This window comes from Anser anser, assembly GCF_964211835.1.
Source record: "Anser anser genome assembly, chromosome: Z".
NCBI classification, from domain to species: Eukaryota; Metazoa; Chordata; class Aves; order Anseriformes; family Anatidae; genus Anser; species Anser anser.
The window spans coordinates 69,620,810-69,637,160 of record NC_139723.1 but is presented as its reverse complement, the minus strand read 5'-3'; the positions used below and the strand labels follow the sequence as shown (position 1 = coordinate 69,637,160).

Genomic DNA, 16,351 nt, shown 5'->3' with positions numbered 1-16,351 from the left:
CTAATTAGACCACACTTAGTTCCAAGTGTGCTTAACACAGACATTTGAAATACTAACACAACTGTTTCTGGAGCAGTGAGCTATACTGGGGTTGTTTCCTTTTGCATGTAACTGGGTAAGTATATGCAAGTTTACCTTTTTTCTTTCTTTCTTTTTTTTTTTTCCTCCCCTGGAGAAGATGGGAATAATTAGACAGGGAGAGAGAGAGAGAAAAAATGTGGTAATCCTGCATAACGCATTTATTAATGAAGTGTGAAACTGAAGTAAAATGAATTGAGTCTATCATCAGAGAATTCAGTAGGGAGAGCAATAACTTTCAGCAGTTTCTAAAAGCATATAACAAACAGCCATGCATACTGCTGCACTTCAGGGTTAAGTTTTCCTCATCAAGTGAATCACTGGCTTGTGAAACAGAAAACAGCTGCTGAGCAGATAACGGGCAACGTCCCAGGTTATTTTTATCCTTATTCTAGCAAACCATACATTTGGAATTGCATTTTAAAATGATTTCTGGAGGACAGTTTGACAAGAGAAGAGCCAATAGTTAAATAAAGTAGCATAATTCTCCTGCCCCCCAATACTCGATTAAACAAGAGGCCATTAATCTAAGTTATCTTGAACCTTTGATCTATCTTTGAAAATCTCCTTACCTTGCAATGTAGCCTTCATGAGTCTAAAATAAAATTGCAACCTTAGAACCTTAATTATAGATATGTCCAGCAATCCTGCTCTGTTATCGATTCAATACAGAAGTTCATTTCTGATTACTGTTGAAATTCAGCTACCTCATTCTGTATGAGTCTACAGTCCATTAGCAACCAAAGATGTCATATGAACTGGCTTGCCATTTTCAGGATAATGAAAGATGTAAGGGCAAGAGAGAGAGCTCAGAAGAACAAAAGCCAAATAAAAAGGAATTAAGGTATCTTGTCTGGTTATTTCAAGCATCAGTACAACATGGGAAAACAAACCATTTTCCAGCAAACAGGAAATGCTTTTCCCTTTTCACTGCACTTTCATCTTTAGTCTTGTTAATCAAACTATTAATACTTCCAGGCATTATTTGCCCTGAGATCACACAGTAGCAAGATTACACCATAGAAAGTCTTTGAGGTTCTCATTCCTGCTCCCCAGACATGTGGTAGATGGGATCATAGGTTCATGCTGTTAAACCCCAGAAGATGAAGGCTGCTGGGACAGCGGGATACCATTAAGGATTTGGAGTTTTCTTTACTATTCTCCTAGGGAAAAATAACTCTGTGCTCTGCTGGAAGCTGTGAAACATGAACTTTCCCTTTAATTTCCCCTGTGCTCTTGAGTCCGACTCCCTGACACACTGCAGAAGACTCTGCTGTGTTTGTAGGTCACTAAGACTGCAGGGTCAGCCATTAGCCACCCCCTTTCTAGGCAGGGATGATTGTGTTTCCTTCCTCCCTCCAGTAAGGCTGTTCACAAAGCCCAAATTTCACCTATGAACAACCTAAGCAACAACATCTAATGCATTTGATTTTATAATTCACCTAACCTAAAATTTACTCTGTTCCTACTGTCAAGCTACTTAAACTTCTTCCCTTTGTACAGTACAATAACTTTGTATTTCAATTAGAAGAAATACAGTTTGTATCTATTGCAATGTATACCTTGGAAAAATTGAATCATTAAATGTCCATTTAAATAAATGAGTCTTTCACATTATATGTCTGCTCATTATTCACAAGAACAAACAGCACAGTATTGCAATAAACAGCAGTGCATTACACTTTTGCTTTTACTTACGCATGGAAGCTGCACATGTGAAAACTGTTACAGCCACTGAAGACCCTAGCACTATAAATAGTGCTCTATTGTTAGCAGATAGGAGATGAAACGAGCCTCACTGAGCATGGCGTGTCCGATTAAGCGTTAAGCTCTCCCTGCTAAAAGTGAGAGGCTACATCAAGTGATCAACGAGCCTGAGGGTAAGGCACATGCCTGGGAAGAGTTCGGTCTAACTCCGTAGCTTCCCTCAGGCAACACAAACGCAGCAACTTATCTTTCTGCCTCAGCAATGGCAGAAGCTGTTATAAGACACTGGGTGGAAACTCCTGTACGCTATCAAGAGCAGTTTGCAGCCCAGGAGCTGGAAGCACACAAACTGGATCACTCTCTGTATGCTTTGCCGGGCCCTTCTACAGCAGCACTGAGCAACAGGAGGCAAACGGTGGAAAGTACAGCCGGGGCCGAGGCCGGTGGCCAGGAGCAGGGAACCACAGGCTTTCAGGTCTTGCTGGATGTTGTGCAGTTCCGCCCTGAAGATATCATCATTCAGACTTTTGAAGGCTGGCTCCTGATCAAAGCTCAGCATGGACCCAGGATGGATGAACATGGTTTCATATCGAGAAGCTTTACCAGACAGTACAAGTTGCCTGACGGAGTGGAGAACAAAGATTTGTCTGCACTCTTCTGCCATGATGGCATTTTGGTTGTTGAAATGAAGAACTCGGTGGGAATGAATTAGAACCTTGTCCATAGTTTATTGGTGAGATAAAATTATTCTTAATATAACAAGACGATATCATTCAAGTAATGCTGTAGAGTGTAGAAAGCATGTGGCTGTATTTATATTACAGGAAAGAAAAATCTCTGTATATATTTTTCAGCATGCTGAATTTATTGTTTGATGTGAAATGTTAGACTACTTGTCTCAGGCTACGTGTATCCTGGAAAGCTAGGCTTTTTGAACAGTAGAAAATTTAGGCTAATCACAGCAAGAGAAAAAAATCTATTTGATATTATTGAAAATAAAACACATTTAAGAGTTCAGTGAACAAGGAATTGTATTTCTTGCAATAAGCACTTGTAATATATATTCATAATGATTAAAGAAGCAATAGACAGGTTGTGAGTTTTTTTTTAAATTTAATTTACATACCAAAAATGTTGTTTTCTAGTTTTTTAGATTAAGTTCTTCTTCCTAGGCTCTGGAGAAGCACACAAACTGAAGGATAATATCAAGAAAAAAAATCCACAGTTAATGTTTATATATAAAATAGCCTTGAAAAAGCACTTTTTAGAAGTGTGTTACATGTTTGAAAATATAGAAAACCAGAATATTCACTGACTATATATGTTTGAAAACACAGTACGTAGAAATGAAACTTTCTGTCAAAGACAGAAATAAAATGCTGCAAGAGATTTAGAAATTTGTTGTTGCTTAACACATTCTGCTATCTATTTGCAACCAAAGAAGAAATATATTGCTTACAAATACTCAAAAGCATCAAGTTCTTCTTTGTGAACCCCTGCTAATAAAAAGGCATTACTCTAGCATGGGTGCCTTTATTATTATTCACTGTCTTGTATATCAATAAGCTGAATACTTAATTCTTCATGTTGCTTGACAGTTTAGGCTGACATCCTCCAACTGTACTTTCAAGATCAAATTTTTCTGCTGTTTTTTTCTCCCACTCTTTCTGTACCAATATGGATCCAATTTTAGTGTGGGGGTTCCTTACTACAGACACAAGTCTAATTTCTCTCTCAGTTTCTCTGATTTAAAAAAGAGTAGTAGAGATGAAAATAACATCTGCCCACTATACCTTGTAATTGGTCTTCTCTACATTTTAACAAAAAAATGCTCTACATGAGTTTGCAAGTGCTCAAAAATTTGAGATCTGCAGCTGCAAATGAAAGTGCCTCCTTTCATGCACACTGGAGATAAGTTTGACTGCTCTGCTATGAATAGTAGAGGAATGTGGGATGGAAAGTGCCAAGTTAAATACAGACTCTTTACAATAGCCATCTGCCGGTTGCCCAAATTAAAAACATATTCAAATGAAATTGAATACAAATACAATTTTAAGACTATGAAAAAAATCTGATGAACAAACCCCTGGCACTCACCAGCTGAAGCCAGAGAGTTCTTTTACTCTGAAATGAAAGCCTGAAGCTTGCACTTCTGCACATGTCCATTCATCAGAAAGACTTTTGTTGTGATTGTTTAGACTTGAAGGCATTTGAAAGCAGTTCACTTTAGAAAACTGGAGAGTTGCATTCTTGCATTTTATTTATTATTTGTACTAACAAGAAATTTGTACAAGAAGTGCAGAATAAGACCTGGATTGTAAATTTCCATAATGTACTAATTATTATTATTTTTTTTTTTTTTTTTTGGAATACAGCATAAGTCAAGAAACTGCTATTTTTTAACAAACCAAGCTAAATAAAATACATATGTCCCTACATTTCCATTTAACTCACACTTCCACATCATATTGCCTGTGTCTAATTTGTATATTGGTTTAAGGTAATGAGAAATCAATCACACTAGAAAATTAGGTCTAGATTTTATACACTTCTAGGTCAAGGAGCTTTCTCAGCCAGGAATCTGATGGAACATGTAGCATGGATTAAAAACTGTGAAGTCTAGATACAGGTCTAGATTTAAACTTTGCATGCCAACTCTATAAAAACTCACATGTTTATACCCTTGGTTTACATATCATTTTATGGCACAACTGCTGGAATATAGCTCAGAGTCACCAGTGAGTAACCTGCTTTGCTGACCTCTGCTGACTTTCTCTTTACAGAGAATTTTGTAATTTGACCATTTAAAATTACAAGTTGTTATAAAAACGATTTTACCTATGTATGTGGTGATGGTGTTTATAGCCCTAGAGATGAAAAAGCAGTTAAAAAAAAAAAAAAAACTGACAATTATTCTAAATTAGATGATGATTAAACTACTGGAAACTTGGCAAGGAATTAGATCAGACAGCCAAAATCACATCGTCTGTTCTATATATGTAAATACCACGTTTACACAGAGCCCTTCCTACGTGTACAGGCCTGCCTCACAAAACTGGATAAGGGGTTTGGCATCTCTGTGCCCGATTCCATACTTGCTGATGACACTGTCTGTCATAAGCCAGCAGAAAGTACTGACCCAAACATGTCAGGGATGCACGCGGCCAGGTTTCTTCTTCCCTAGCACCCAGAGGAACCCAGTACAGAGGCCTAAGCCCATGCTCCTTCACAAATGGCCACGTGCCCCGGCCCCACACCAGTGTGGTGGATAAGTGAGACCGTGCTGGAATATGGACGTGCCACTCGCTCCCCCTCTTTTAGTTCCAGGTACAGCACAGGCAAGTGTTTCTGTCGTCTGTTTAGTTTACTGAAAGTTTTGGGATGAATGCTTTTTATATGTTAACCAGAACAGCCTCAAAGTATGTGGCAGAGCACTTCTGATGAATTTTCTGTAAGGAGCTGTTTTCATTTGTATGTGATGTTTGACTTTGTAATTCAATTAGCACCGAATTTGAACGTCAAGGAGAGAGCTGTTAATATTGCTCACGAACAGCAGAATGAGACATCTGTAAACAGCAAAGAATTTTTGAACAGTTACAGCTTAAGGCAGGTTTAATACGCACTGATTTGATTAAATTAAGAACCCTGATATTGGCTGGCCACAAAATCCTGGCCCAGAATAAACAATATATGCTGCTGCAAGCACTGCAGAGCAAGTTATTGAACCTTCTCAGTATCTGTCAGTGAAGGATTACCTTTGTAATTGATCAGGCTGCTCCTCCAAATTGGGTAAAGATGATTTCATGCATGGATCTAAGCACTGTAAAAAATGCTTTCATAGAAGAAAATGTCTCAGTATCAGAACAGGTTGCCAAAAGCAAGGTCACAAACACATTTCTGTGTGACCTCTGTGGGCAGAAAGCCTACAAATGCCTTGGACTTTGAGACATTGCCTTGTCTTTTTATAGTATCTGCTGTATCCAGGGCATTTGAGATGTCTCAACACAATCTGATACTTGCAGTAAAGGGAACTGAGGCTGACGCAGCACTCATCATTCACTGAGTAACCACTCAGCTACAGCTATGGATATTGGAAGAGACGAAAAGAAACCCCTGGGGTAATCATGACAACAAAATTCCCATTAAGAAGGGCAGGTCTTTCATTCCTTATACAGTTCATAGCTGGAAATCAAAATATGCATTTTTATCTGACTAACACTATGAGATTTGGCTTCTAATGGGAGTAGGAATATTTCTGAAAATACTGGGTGTGCTTTCTCATTTGAGAGAGATGCTGGCCTTAGACTTGCTGACTGCCAGAGACAACAGCTGGCCCCGATCATCCAGAGGACAGCATCTCCATGGCCCTACACTGAAGGCAGGGGTTAAGCCTAAGGGATTAGATCTACCTGCGCATTGCATCAGGGATACCTGAGGTGGACCTGCTCACGCTCGAGCCAGAAGTATCATCCCCTTTTGCCACTTCAGGTCCAGAAAGCCTGGAGCGCCCATTGCTGTGTGCAAGATAAAAAATCATCCCTTATTAAAAATACTTTTATGGATGGAGAGACAGGAGAAACGAGGCACTGCAGCTCAGGACCCCCATTCAGTTTGGTGCTAGACTGGGGGCCTTGGCTCTCTGTTCCACTGTGGGCTATAGCCTCACAAGCCCCATCAATCTTTGGAATGTCTTTCTCAGCCCTTAAAAATGCACTTTTTATAAAGAAGTCAAGTATTTCTCACACACTCTTTAACCACACGGTAATAACTCTGATGACCATATTTTCAGGGGGAAGTATTTCTAGTAGCTGCTTGCACAAGCAGGACTGATGCAAGGAGAGAATCGTTTTCATCTTCCCCTGTGTTCTTCAGCTTGTTTCAGTGCTTTTGGCTGACCCTGATGCCAGTGAGTAGCACTCTTCTGCTGATGAACCATGTCACTCCCCAGCCCTGCAAGCTAATGCAGAAGCAGCAGCTTGCAGAGCTCTGTGCACAAAGAGGAGACAGAAAATTGTAGCACCATGGTGGGCCTGGGCACATGAGGATGTCCACCAGAGGTGGGCTCCAGCAAGGATGGGGAACAGGAAAAACTCTCCAACTGATTTGGAATATATACTTACATATTTCAATATTTTGAGGTATAATACTCAATCTCTTATTAGAAAGAATTTACTTTTGTATAAGATGGTCATCTTTAAAGGGCTGAGAGATATTTCAAAATAACCTTAACTGACAAATTTAGGTTGCTAATAGAAAAGGAATGAGAGAACAAGTCACATACAATCTTCAGCTACATTTCTTTCCAATTGCACATCCCGTTAATTTTCCCACCCACTAGTTCTACACTCCCATCAGGTAAGGATGGATACCACCACACAGTCTCCAAAGTTCACAAACTCCTAGCACAGCTGGATGGCGTAAGGGTTAGGGTGTGAGTGCCCTATCTAAACTAGCCACTCCACAGTCCAAATCCTCCTTTCCTCAGGCTGGAGTACTGATTCACAGTAAACTAATCAACAGGTGAAGCCGTCCCTCTCAGCTCCGCTTGGAATTGCTTTGATCCATCGAGACTTACTGACGCAGGTGCCACTCTGCAGCCTCCAGGGCCATCTGGCACCCAGCTGTCTCATACCACAGTATCGATGCGGCGCGGAGCTCAGCTGGCAGTTTGTGCAGATAATTGAGATGTCCAAACGGGGCTCCTGCAGACGGAGGAGCTTGGGAAACACAGTGTGGAAGCAGCCAGCTGGTGCCACATGGGGCCGGGTGTCACAGCGTGAGGGTTCAATGTCAGGGGTTCCCTGCGCTTATGTGATGTTGCCTGAGCAGCGAGATGGGATCAGAAAACGTTCACAGGGTCCACTGGCAACAATTCCTTTAATATTATTTCCAGTCCTCATTTTCTGGGAGATCTTGCTCTCCTCTTAGCCTGGAAGCTAGAGCTCAGTGCTCCAAAAATGCTGCAGCAGTGCAGCGGTGCAAGCGCTAAAAGCAGGTGAAGCATTTTGGTGTGGATGAACTGATTTTGAATTCGGATGCTGGGTTTAAATAAATCCGAGTCTTAAATAAAAGTGATAGCATTACATCAGAGCTACAATGAAAAAATAATGAAGTGAAATGATTTGCAGTGCATGGTTTGACAATGCTCTGTATTACAAGATTGCCAGAAACCCATGATCTACCTGCAGTGGTGAAAGCCATATGTATTTTAATAGTACTTTAAATATATATTTTTTGTAACTCCGTCATAATTTTCCAAGTCCTGATGTCATGATCAAAATACACTGTAAAAGATGCACCATAAAGGCAGTCCTTGCCTTGATGCATATATGAAGCCTGAAGGCTTGATACCAAAAACAAACTGGTAAGGACTCAATGAGGATTAGGAGACTTTTGAAGCAAACATAAGCAGAAATATGAATTCTGAGCCTCATTTTATCATGCTATATATAGCAATATTTATCTTGGACATTTCTGCAAGGCAGTCAGCACAAACTTAAAAGGTTTGTTTATTTTTCTTATTTTTCAGTGTAATGTGGAAGTGAAATACCAAAATCAACGAAAAAGTTTAGCAAATTAACAATATTTTGCAGGAAGTTGACTAGATGGCTCCTATATAAACAGAGTGCATTCCCATTTTATACTTTACCCACAAATCAACGGTGGTTTTGGTGAATCTCTTAAGATCTTAAAGATCTCTCAATAAAATATATTCGCAGTAAATAACTTAGTGCAGGGGGACAAAGTCAGACTTTCAAAAAAGTAGTGGGAAGAAGTGATCAAAAGGGCTGTAACCTGTATGCCCCATTCCAGCATCATTCTGTGCCTGAAATGCTCACTTGGAGGGGTCTCCACCCTCAAAAACAGCAGAGGATCCAAACTCAAAGGTTAAGGCAAGCTTATTTTGCTGTGATTTAATCTTCCCCCTGCAAAATCACTTTTCTGTGATGCAAGATGGGAGGGAACAGACAGAGAGAAATGAGAAATTAGCCCAGAGAGAGCGTCCTTCTTCTTTTTACTAGTTTCCACACTTTGACTGTTGCCATGGCAGTGATTATGATTTATGTTAATTAAAATAAAAGGAAAATCAGATTACATTGACCTACACTGTGATTTCAAGAGACTTTACAGCTGTGTTCAGCTACTCAGTCGCACACCATCCTTCCCTCAACAGGCCGCCTCTGATTCCTGGGCATCTCAATTCACACCATTTCATTACCACTTCATTACCATACGGGAACCCCTTTGTGCTTTTCCAGTAGAGTGAAGGGGCTAGGACTGGGACACAGTGCCATGACTCCAGATTTGTGTCCCTGTAGGCACAAAAAGATCTGCCATGAGCAATGTTCAGGTCGGATAGGACAAGGAAAAGAAGCAGATTAGAGTATGTAAATGATATATTTTACTTCGCTAAGTTATATATAGCTGGAATAGGTCCAGTAACCAGCAGTATGCAATGCCAACAGTTTCACATGCACCTTTACAGTCTGTTTTTTTGTTTGTTTGTTCGTTTGTTATAGAACATTTTTAACTACTGGGGAAGCAGAAGAATTTTAACAATTGTGGCTAAATGAAGATTTTTGTTACTAGCAGAGAAAGTAGAGACTCAAGTCAAAGATATCTACATGAAGATTGTTAATCCAGCCCATGTTTGCAAACCACAGCCTCTGTAAGAGTTTGTTGGGGAACTACTGCCTAAATATTTACAATAAAGGCCAAGAAAAACACATTTTGGTGAGCTAAATCCAATACAGGATCCAAGGAACACAGCGCACGAACTGTTCAATTCCTTCCTCTTTCAAGTGAGTTCATTGATCACTGAGGTTATCTTTGTAAATCAAAATGTCACATCTTGCGGTAAAGATTTTACTTAAAAGGAGGTATTTTAGGTGGTCACTTTGTTCTTCTCCGTAACTTTCTTACCACGAGGGAATTCTTATGCATTCTAACCCCTAAATTAGGTTTTAAAATATTGATTTAATCCAGATCAAAAGAGTCTGATCAAGAAAAATTTGTACTTGATCATGGGGTCATCAAGTCAAAGAGACTGGAGAGATCTGCATTTCAGAAATAAGTTACTCAGTACAATTCAACTGAGTACAATTCAATTGAGTACAACTCAGTGCTGGAAAACAACTTTTACAAGAAACCATATTTTCAAAGTTTGGAGATTAAAGCTAATGAAAAAAAAAAAAAAGGGGTTATGCTTCAATGGAAGACGTTGTAAGAAGAAATGAAACTTCCACCAACACCTCTCAAATAATCAGGTGGAAGAATTGCTCTTGGCATCCTCGACACAGACACCAGTCATGAAACAATTTATAATTCAAATGTTCAAGAAAGGAGATACACAAGCTGTATAGCCTAACAAAGGGGGAAAGGGGGAAACAAGCAGGAAAGAGAGAGAAAAACTGTACGAGGAGAATCAAAAACTTGTATTCATATGTGTGCCATTTCACTGTACACTGAACTTGCAGAAGCTCACAGCTTATCAAACACCCTGCTGTTGATAGGGCCACTTCTGGTTAGAATAATGTTGAAATCTCTGACTTTCTATAAATACAGCTGTATTTATTTATTTATTTATCTTTCATTAACTGTATCTGACCATCATGAAACATCTTCTGAGCACTAAGCATGGCCAGAAGAGCTAAGATTATTTAACTCTTAGCTGTTAGCTGAATGCATCTAAAGACATCCTTTGCCACCCATGCTTGTCAAAAGTCAGAGCTCAGCTTGAAGCAAAAATCCCAGTCACTTCCTTTGACGTATGGGAAATAACAAAAAATGAAGTGTCACAAAATGACATATACAGCATGCAGTTCAAGAACTGTGTATACAGACAGCATAGGGCTTGTGATTTCTAGATGCATGAAGGGAACTGAGGCAAATTTGGTAGATGCTTGTAATTTACCAGTGCTTGCTGTAACCTAGTAAATGGGAAAGGTAGGAGGAGAACAATTTCTCCCAATCCACATAAACCTGAGGTATCTCTCCTGAATAAGTAAAACGTGCAGACAAAAATCCAAAGATGGAGGAAGTCTATTTTGTTTGATAAGACACATGATTTCAGTAATTTCAAATATTCAGGATCAGAGATGAATAGTTGTCTTAAACTTTTATTAGCTATCTCAAAAATATCTACTTTCTGTAAAACTGAAATTTTCATTTTGAAAATGTCAAAGTGAAACCATCTCAGCAACTTAAGATTTAACCTAAGAAGTGTCTTGATTTCAGTCTAATAGTACTTTCTGATACTGATCACTGGTCCTTCTACCGTTTACACCAGATTCCTCCTGTGTATGTGAACACAAAGAGAGTTTTTATAAACACACACATGAATCTGTGGAGGAAAAAAAAAATAATAAAGGATTTTTTACCTAGTCTTGTTTTCAAAAGGTATTAGCTGAGACCACCTAGAAACTTCAGCCTGAAATGGTTACAGCATGGAGACAGTCAAGGTTTCCAGATTCATAGGTCTAAAGGTTAGAAGATCAATGATGATCTCCACTGTGATCCCCTCGACAAAAGACTACATGTCATCCCACCTGCTAATTTCCTTGTGAAACCTGTAGTATGTTTGAGAAAGAACATGTACTTAAAGACTTCAGTTCATGGAAAACCCACCACAACCCTCCATAACTTGGTCAAGTGTTTTCAATCCATTCTCCGCCCAGCCTGTTTGTGCTTGGGATTGCCATGACAGGTATTAGATTGCAATCTATTAGGACTGATATTACTCCTCAAAGACTTGTGCAGCTTGGGCTAAAGCACATCTGGCTCATATGTTTGCTTTTGCTAATGCATCTCAGTCTTTAAATTCTGGAGGTAAATTCAGACTGTGTGTATGACAAGGACTGGCAGTTGACCTGTGCCTGTTTCTCTGTGACCATGAAAGACTCTCAGCACCACCTGAATATCTGTCTAGCTCATGCCACCATTACACAGCATGGAAGGACGGCATACACAGCTGATTTATCTTAATGGCCATCCCTGCATAGCTGTGAAATGATATCTCTTCAGACAGGGAACAGAGACAGACATGCATTCCTAGCAATATTAAATGCAGGGTTAAGAATTTCTGAGTACCGGCCACCTATTAAGCAGACAGGGGCTGAGGCAACTAACGTATTGCAAAGGTCAAACAAGAACCTCTGTCTTTCTGCTCAGTTATCTCTTATTTTACACAACCTAGTTTCAAAAATGTTATGCAACTTCTGATGAATTTATGTTCCTGGTTGGGAAAAAAAAAAAAAAAAAAAAAAAGATTTTGTTTTCTCCTAAAGTCCACTGCATCTTTCCCTAAATTCAATAGCACAATATAAAGTATCTCCATTTCTGATACCTGAAAATAGATATATATTTTCAAGTATGATTTTACAGAACGTTTAAAAGCTAATACTATTTGATCTTTTTAAAGCTGAAAATGAAAAAGAAACTATAATTATTTGTCACATTCATTGTATTTACTTCACTGCTTTGCTAGTTTGAAATCTTTAATCTTTCAGAATGATAATTTGTTTTTAAAATCATTTTGTGCCCTCTAGTGGCAGATTTGTTAGGCATGGTAACTGCTGCTCTGGCAAGTCCTCATACCGTTCAGAATTAGACATTACAGTTACAGACAATGTTGAAATGGAATAAAGCCACTTCATTTACCTTTAAAGTGAAATTTCTGTCCATATCTACAGTTTTTAAAAAAATAAATTACATTGGTTTCTAGTTATGATGAGATATTACTGACAACAAAGCAAAACAATAAAAAGCACATACTCAGTGTCTGACTGAGTTTGCTCTCAGAAATGGTATTGATGAACACTTCCTTGCACAAAGCACCATTCTGCTTGTTTCCTACTAGGACACTGTCCAACATCCTGGATTACAGTTTTTCCAAGTTGGTATCTTCATAATGGTGACAGTGAAAAGGCTAAATCCCACCAGAGCTTCATCTTCCCTCCTGGAAAAATCACTTTCTTTTCCTTACTAAAGCAACAAAGTTATAGCACAGAGGAAAATCCACAAAAGAAAGAAGGAAATATTTGAGGACTTCAAGGAAAATTAAATCTGGATTGATACACAATTTTATTATTTTTGTTTGCTGGGCCTTTACTAACTCACTTTCTTAGGAAAGATAGCTCAAAATCCTTACCTTTTCCTTCATGTTCCCAATTTTTTTACTATAAGCTTCTGCACCTGAGCAGAAAAATAAATCACAATGCTTTCAAACAACTCTTTCAGCGTAGGTTCTCAGGAGTCTTGAGATAGCAAACTCCAAATGAAAGCAATGAGGCATCCTGTATTTAGGCATCTGCACACTTTTTGCTTTAGTTTGGCTTTCTTTTCCACCCCTAAATTACAAATCTCTAGGAACACATTAAACATTAATCCTTTTCACTGAGTTACAGGTTCTGAGCTCAACAGAATCAGAATAACATTCACTTTGACTCTGAAAATTTGATTCCCAATGAAGATGGTAGAGATTCGCTACCAAAGAAGGCACTCAGATACATGTTTCATGCAGATAAAATGACAGAAATCAATATGTGCTATTCTGATTTTAAAACCCTTGCCTCTGGTAGTCTGAACAAAAAAGCAAGGCTTAATCAATCCAGCCTTTCCACTTAGCACTATAGATGGTTACTGAGGGCCTAAGAAGTTGGTGTTTTCAAAACCTTCAAAAATCTTTTTTTTTAGGGTGGTTTCTAATTTTGCAGGTCGGTTTTCTTGATTAAAAAAAAAAAAAAAAGTTCATTTTAAAACCCACAACAGTCTCTGCACACAATGGTCATCAGAGCTGGCTCACTGATGGGAGGCAAATGGAAAATATAATTTGAAGCTAGTTATTGTTCCAAGTTCTCTTCGCAGTTTTGTCCACTAGGGAAATAATATAACATACTTTCTCCCTTCATATGTTTGCCTAATATAGTGCCTGAAAAGCCGTGACTTAATTTCATGTTATATAATTTTTGTTAAGGTCTCAAAGATGGAACATTTTAGAGAATAACCACTTAAGTAGTTTACACTTACGTTAAAAAAAAAAGAATGTTTTTATTAGTTTTACAGATTTTATGACTCAAAATCCTCGTTGTAGCAGTTTTTGCACCTTTTGAAGTTGACACCTTCACTCGTAGATACAAATAATGAGCCAGAAATTATTAAGAAAACACTAAGGGGGGGTGAAGGCAGAAAGTAGGACAGCTGTCCTCTCCAGCACTGGACCCTGTGAAGTACAGCAGGCCCCCAGCTCAGCTCCGTCTCTCCTTCCTTCCCTTCCTGGGACAGAGGCAGCCTGCCAGGCACTGAAAGCACAACTTCTCACCACTTGGGGCAGCAAAATCCAGTGTCTGAGCTGCTTTTGTAGCTGAGAATGGCATCTCTTGGTCACTCCTGGGTGTTCAATGAAGAAAAATTTTAAATCATCTGCCTATACAACTCTAGCAGGTCAGCATTATTTACAGTGCTGATCAACTCATGAGAAAAAAAAAAAAAAAGCAAAATTGTTTCAGAGAAAACAGCAGTAATGATTAAAGGAATTGAAAATTAAGATGAATAGGGACCGAAAAGTTTGGGAAATGAGCAGAATAAGATGCAATAAAACACATATAAAACAATAAATAGTACAGAAAAGGCAGAATGGGAAGTAATTTTCCTGTAGTTTAACCTGTGAGGATTCATGTGAATGCAAAGCCTGCTCAGATCAAACTGTGATCAGTATTAGGAGTAACTTTGAAGGAATATAAAACTTAGATTGCTTATCTTTGTTTCTTGCAGTAGTGAGAATTAGGGATAAAATCTATGACAGAGGTTAAACTGACCCGTAAGTACCTCCCATTGGGGTTTTAGTCCTCACTCTAAGCTGGCCACACGGGCTGAGGGCAGCATGCTGGAGCCTGGACCACATACCACTGAAGTTCCTGTGTTCAGGAGAAGAAAATCCTGTCTGCATGGATGGCAGGCACTGACCACAGTGGCCAAAAGATAACGACCACTAGCCCTAGTGGAAAAAGAGCTGTGGTGGTTCCAAGGGTGTTGACAAATGCTGACGCAGAGCCTGAGGAACGCCTCTGGTCCTGCTGGGTGGGTCAATGATGACGAGGCCAGGTCAGTGTGCTGATGGGGAAAATCCAGCAGCCTTGATAAGGAGATGTCTGAAGTCAAGGTCTTCAGCTGCACAGCCCTGAGCAGCTGCCAGCTGTCCCTTGGAAGGAGACTGATGCTTCTTGCTTTATCACTAATGCGGATACTCAGCACTGCTCTGAGTAAATGGCTGCTCCACATTCTGTGCTCAGGTTTGGAGATGGAGACACAAGCGATATAATGTGAACATATGCCCCTGGGCTGGCCACGCAGGAGCTGCTTATGCGGTGAACTCTGAGGCTCTTTGGGCACTACTGGTGTTGCCTAATTAAAACAGACTTCCAGAGCTAGGCAGATGCGGAGTACTGGGAGTGACATATTAATCTGGGGTGAACTGATGCATTCAAAAAACGTTAAGCAACACTAGATAAAAGTGCTGTGATAATATGTCAAATGGGAAAAATGGATGTCAGGAAAAAAAGTGAGCAAAAGCAAAACTCGGGTATCAAACAACATTAAGAACAGCGATCATAGACTCACAGAATCATTTGCATTGCAAAAGACCTCTAAGATCATCTCGTCCAACCTTTAACCTAGCACTGACAAGTCCACCACTAAACCATGCTGCTCAGTTCTACATTTACACCTAATGAAAGCAAGGAGCGGGTCTTGTAGCATTCCAACGAATTGCTCCCAAATTCACAGAAATTATTTGACACAAAGACCTTTGAGAGGTGACATAGACTTTGAACTAAGTCAGAGAAATGAGCTAGAGCTTAGTACCTGGCAGGGTGTTGAAGGGAAAACACGAAGAACTGGAAACCAAACGGGCACACACTGCTTTCCCAGCAGGGTCGAGAACGGTCAGCAAGGCACGGCGAAGGCAGTGGCACACCTGGGAGGAAGACATTGGGCAGAAAGGGGAGTGCAGTCAGCATTTGCTGCCCTGCCTTTCTTCCGCCAGGTAGAAGTCGTGAGGGAAATGCATGTCCTGGGATACAGGACGGCTAAAAGGCCATGGATGGGATGTGTGTGAGTGGACAACACAGGGCCAGGTGCCACAGGAGTTATGAGGGGAAATGGCCAGGGTAGGAAAAGAAGCGTAGGGATGGGACTGAGGCTGCTCTGCAGAAAGCAAACGCGGGCAGGATGATCGAATTTTTGAAGAGGGACAGAATACACATTATCCACGACTAAAACACGGGCTTTCCTGACTGTAAGCGAGGGCAGCCAGGACAGGGGTGACCCAGAGGAATGTGTGTGACGGGGAGGCACGGCCCCCTCACCCACACCGGGCCACCTCACCCAGCACCTCTGCACTACACCGCGCAGGACCCGGGGTTCAAATTCCTCCCTCTGGCCACGAAACAGACCCTCCGGGAGGCGAGGCGGGCCCGCCAAGCCTGGCGCAGCACCCGGACCCCTCCACCTCCGCCGGGGGCAGCCCCAGCCCCGGGTCCGTCCCGTCCCGTCCCGTCCCGTCCCGTCC

At 40.3% G+C, this 16,351-nt stretch overlaps 1 protein-coding gene across 1 annotated transcript; it reads left to right on the top strand.

Moving 5' to 3' along the window:
• Positions 1–1,849: 1,849 nt before the first annotated feature.
• HSPB3 (heat shock protein family B (small) member 3) lies at positions 1,850–4,251 on the top strand. The gene has a single exon (XM_083818318.1). It carries the CDS (start codon positions 2,048–2,050, stop codon positions 2,495–2,497), a length of 450 nt encoding a protein of 149 aa, XP_083674444.1. The 5' UTR covers positions 1,850–2,047; the 3' UTR covers positions 2,498–4,251.
• Positions 4,252–16,351: the final 12,100 nt, after the last annotated feature.

Bases quoted from the DNA above. Each gene is read 5' to 3' on its own strand.
- HSPB3 (XM_083818318.1), top strand. From the start codon at position 2,048: ATGGCAGAAGCTGTTATAAGACACTGGGTGGAAACTCCTGTACGCTAT.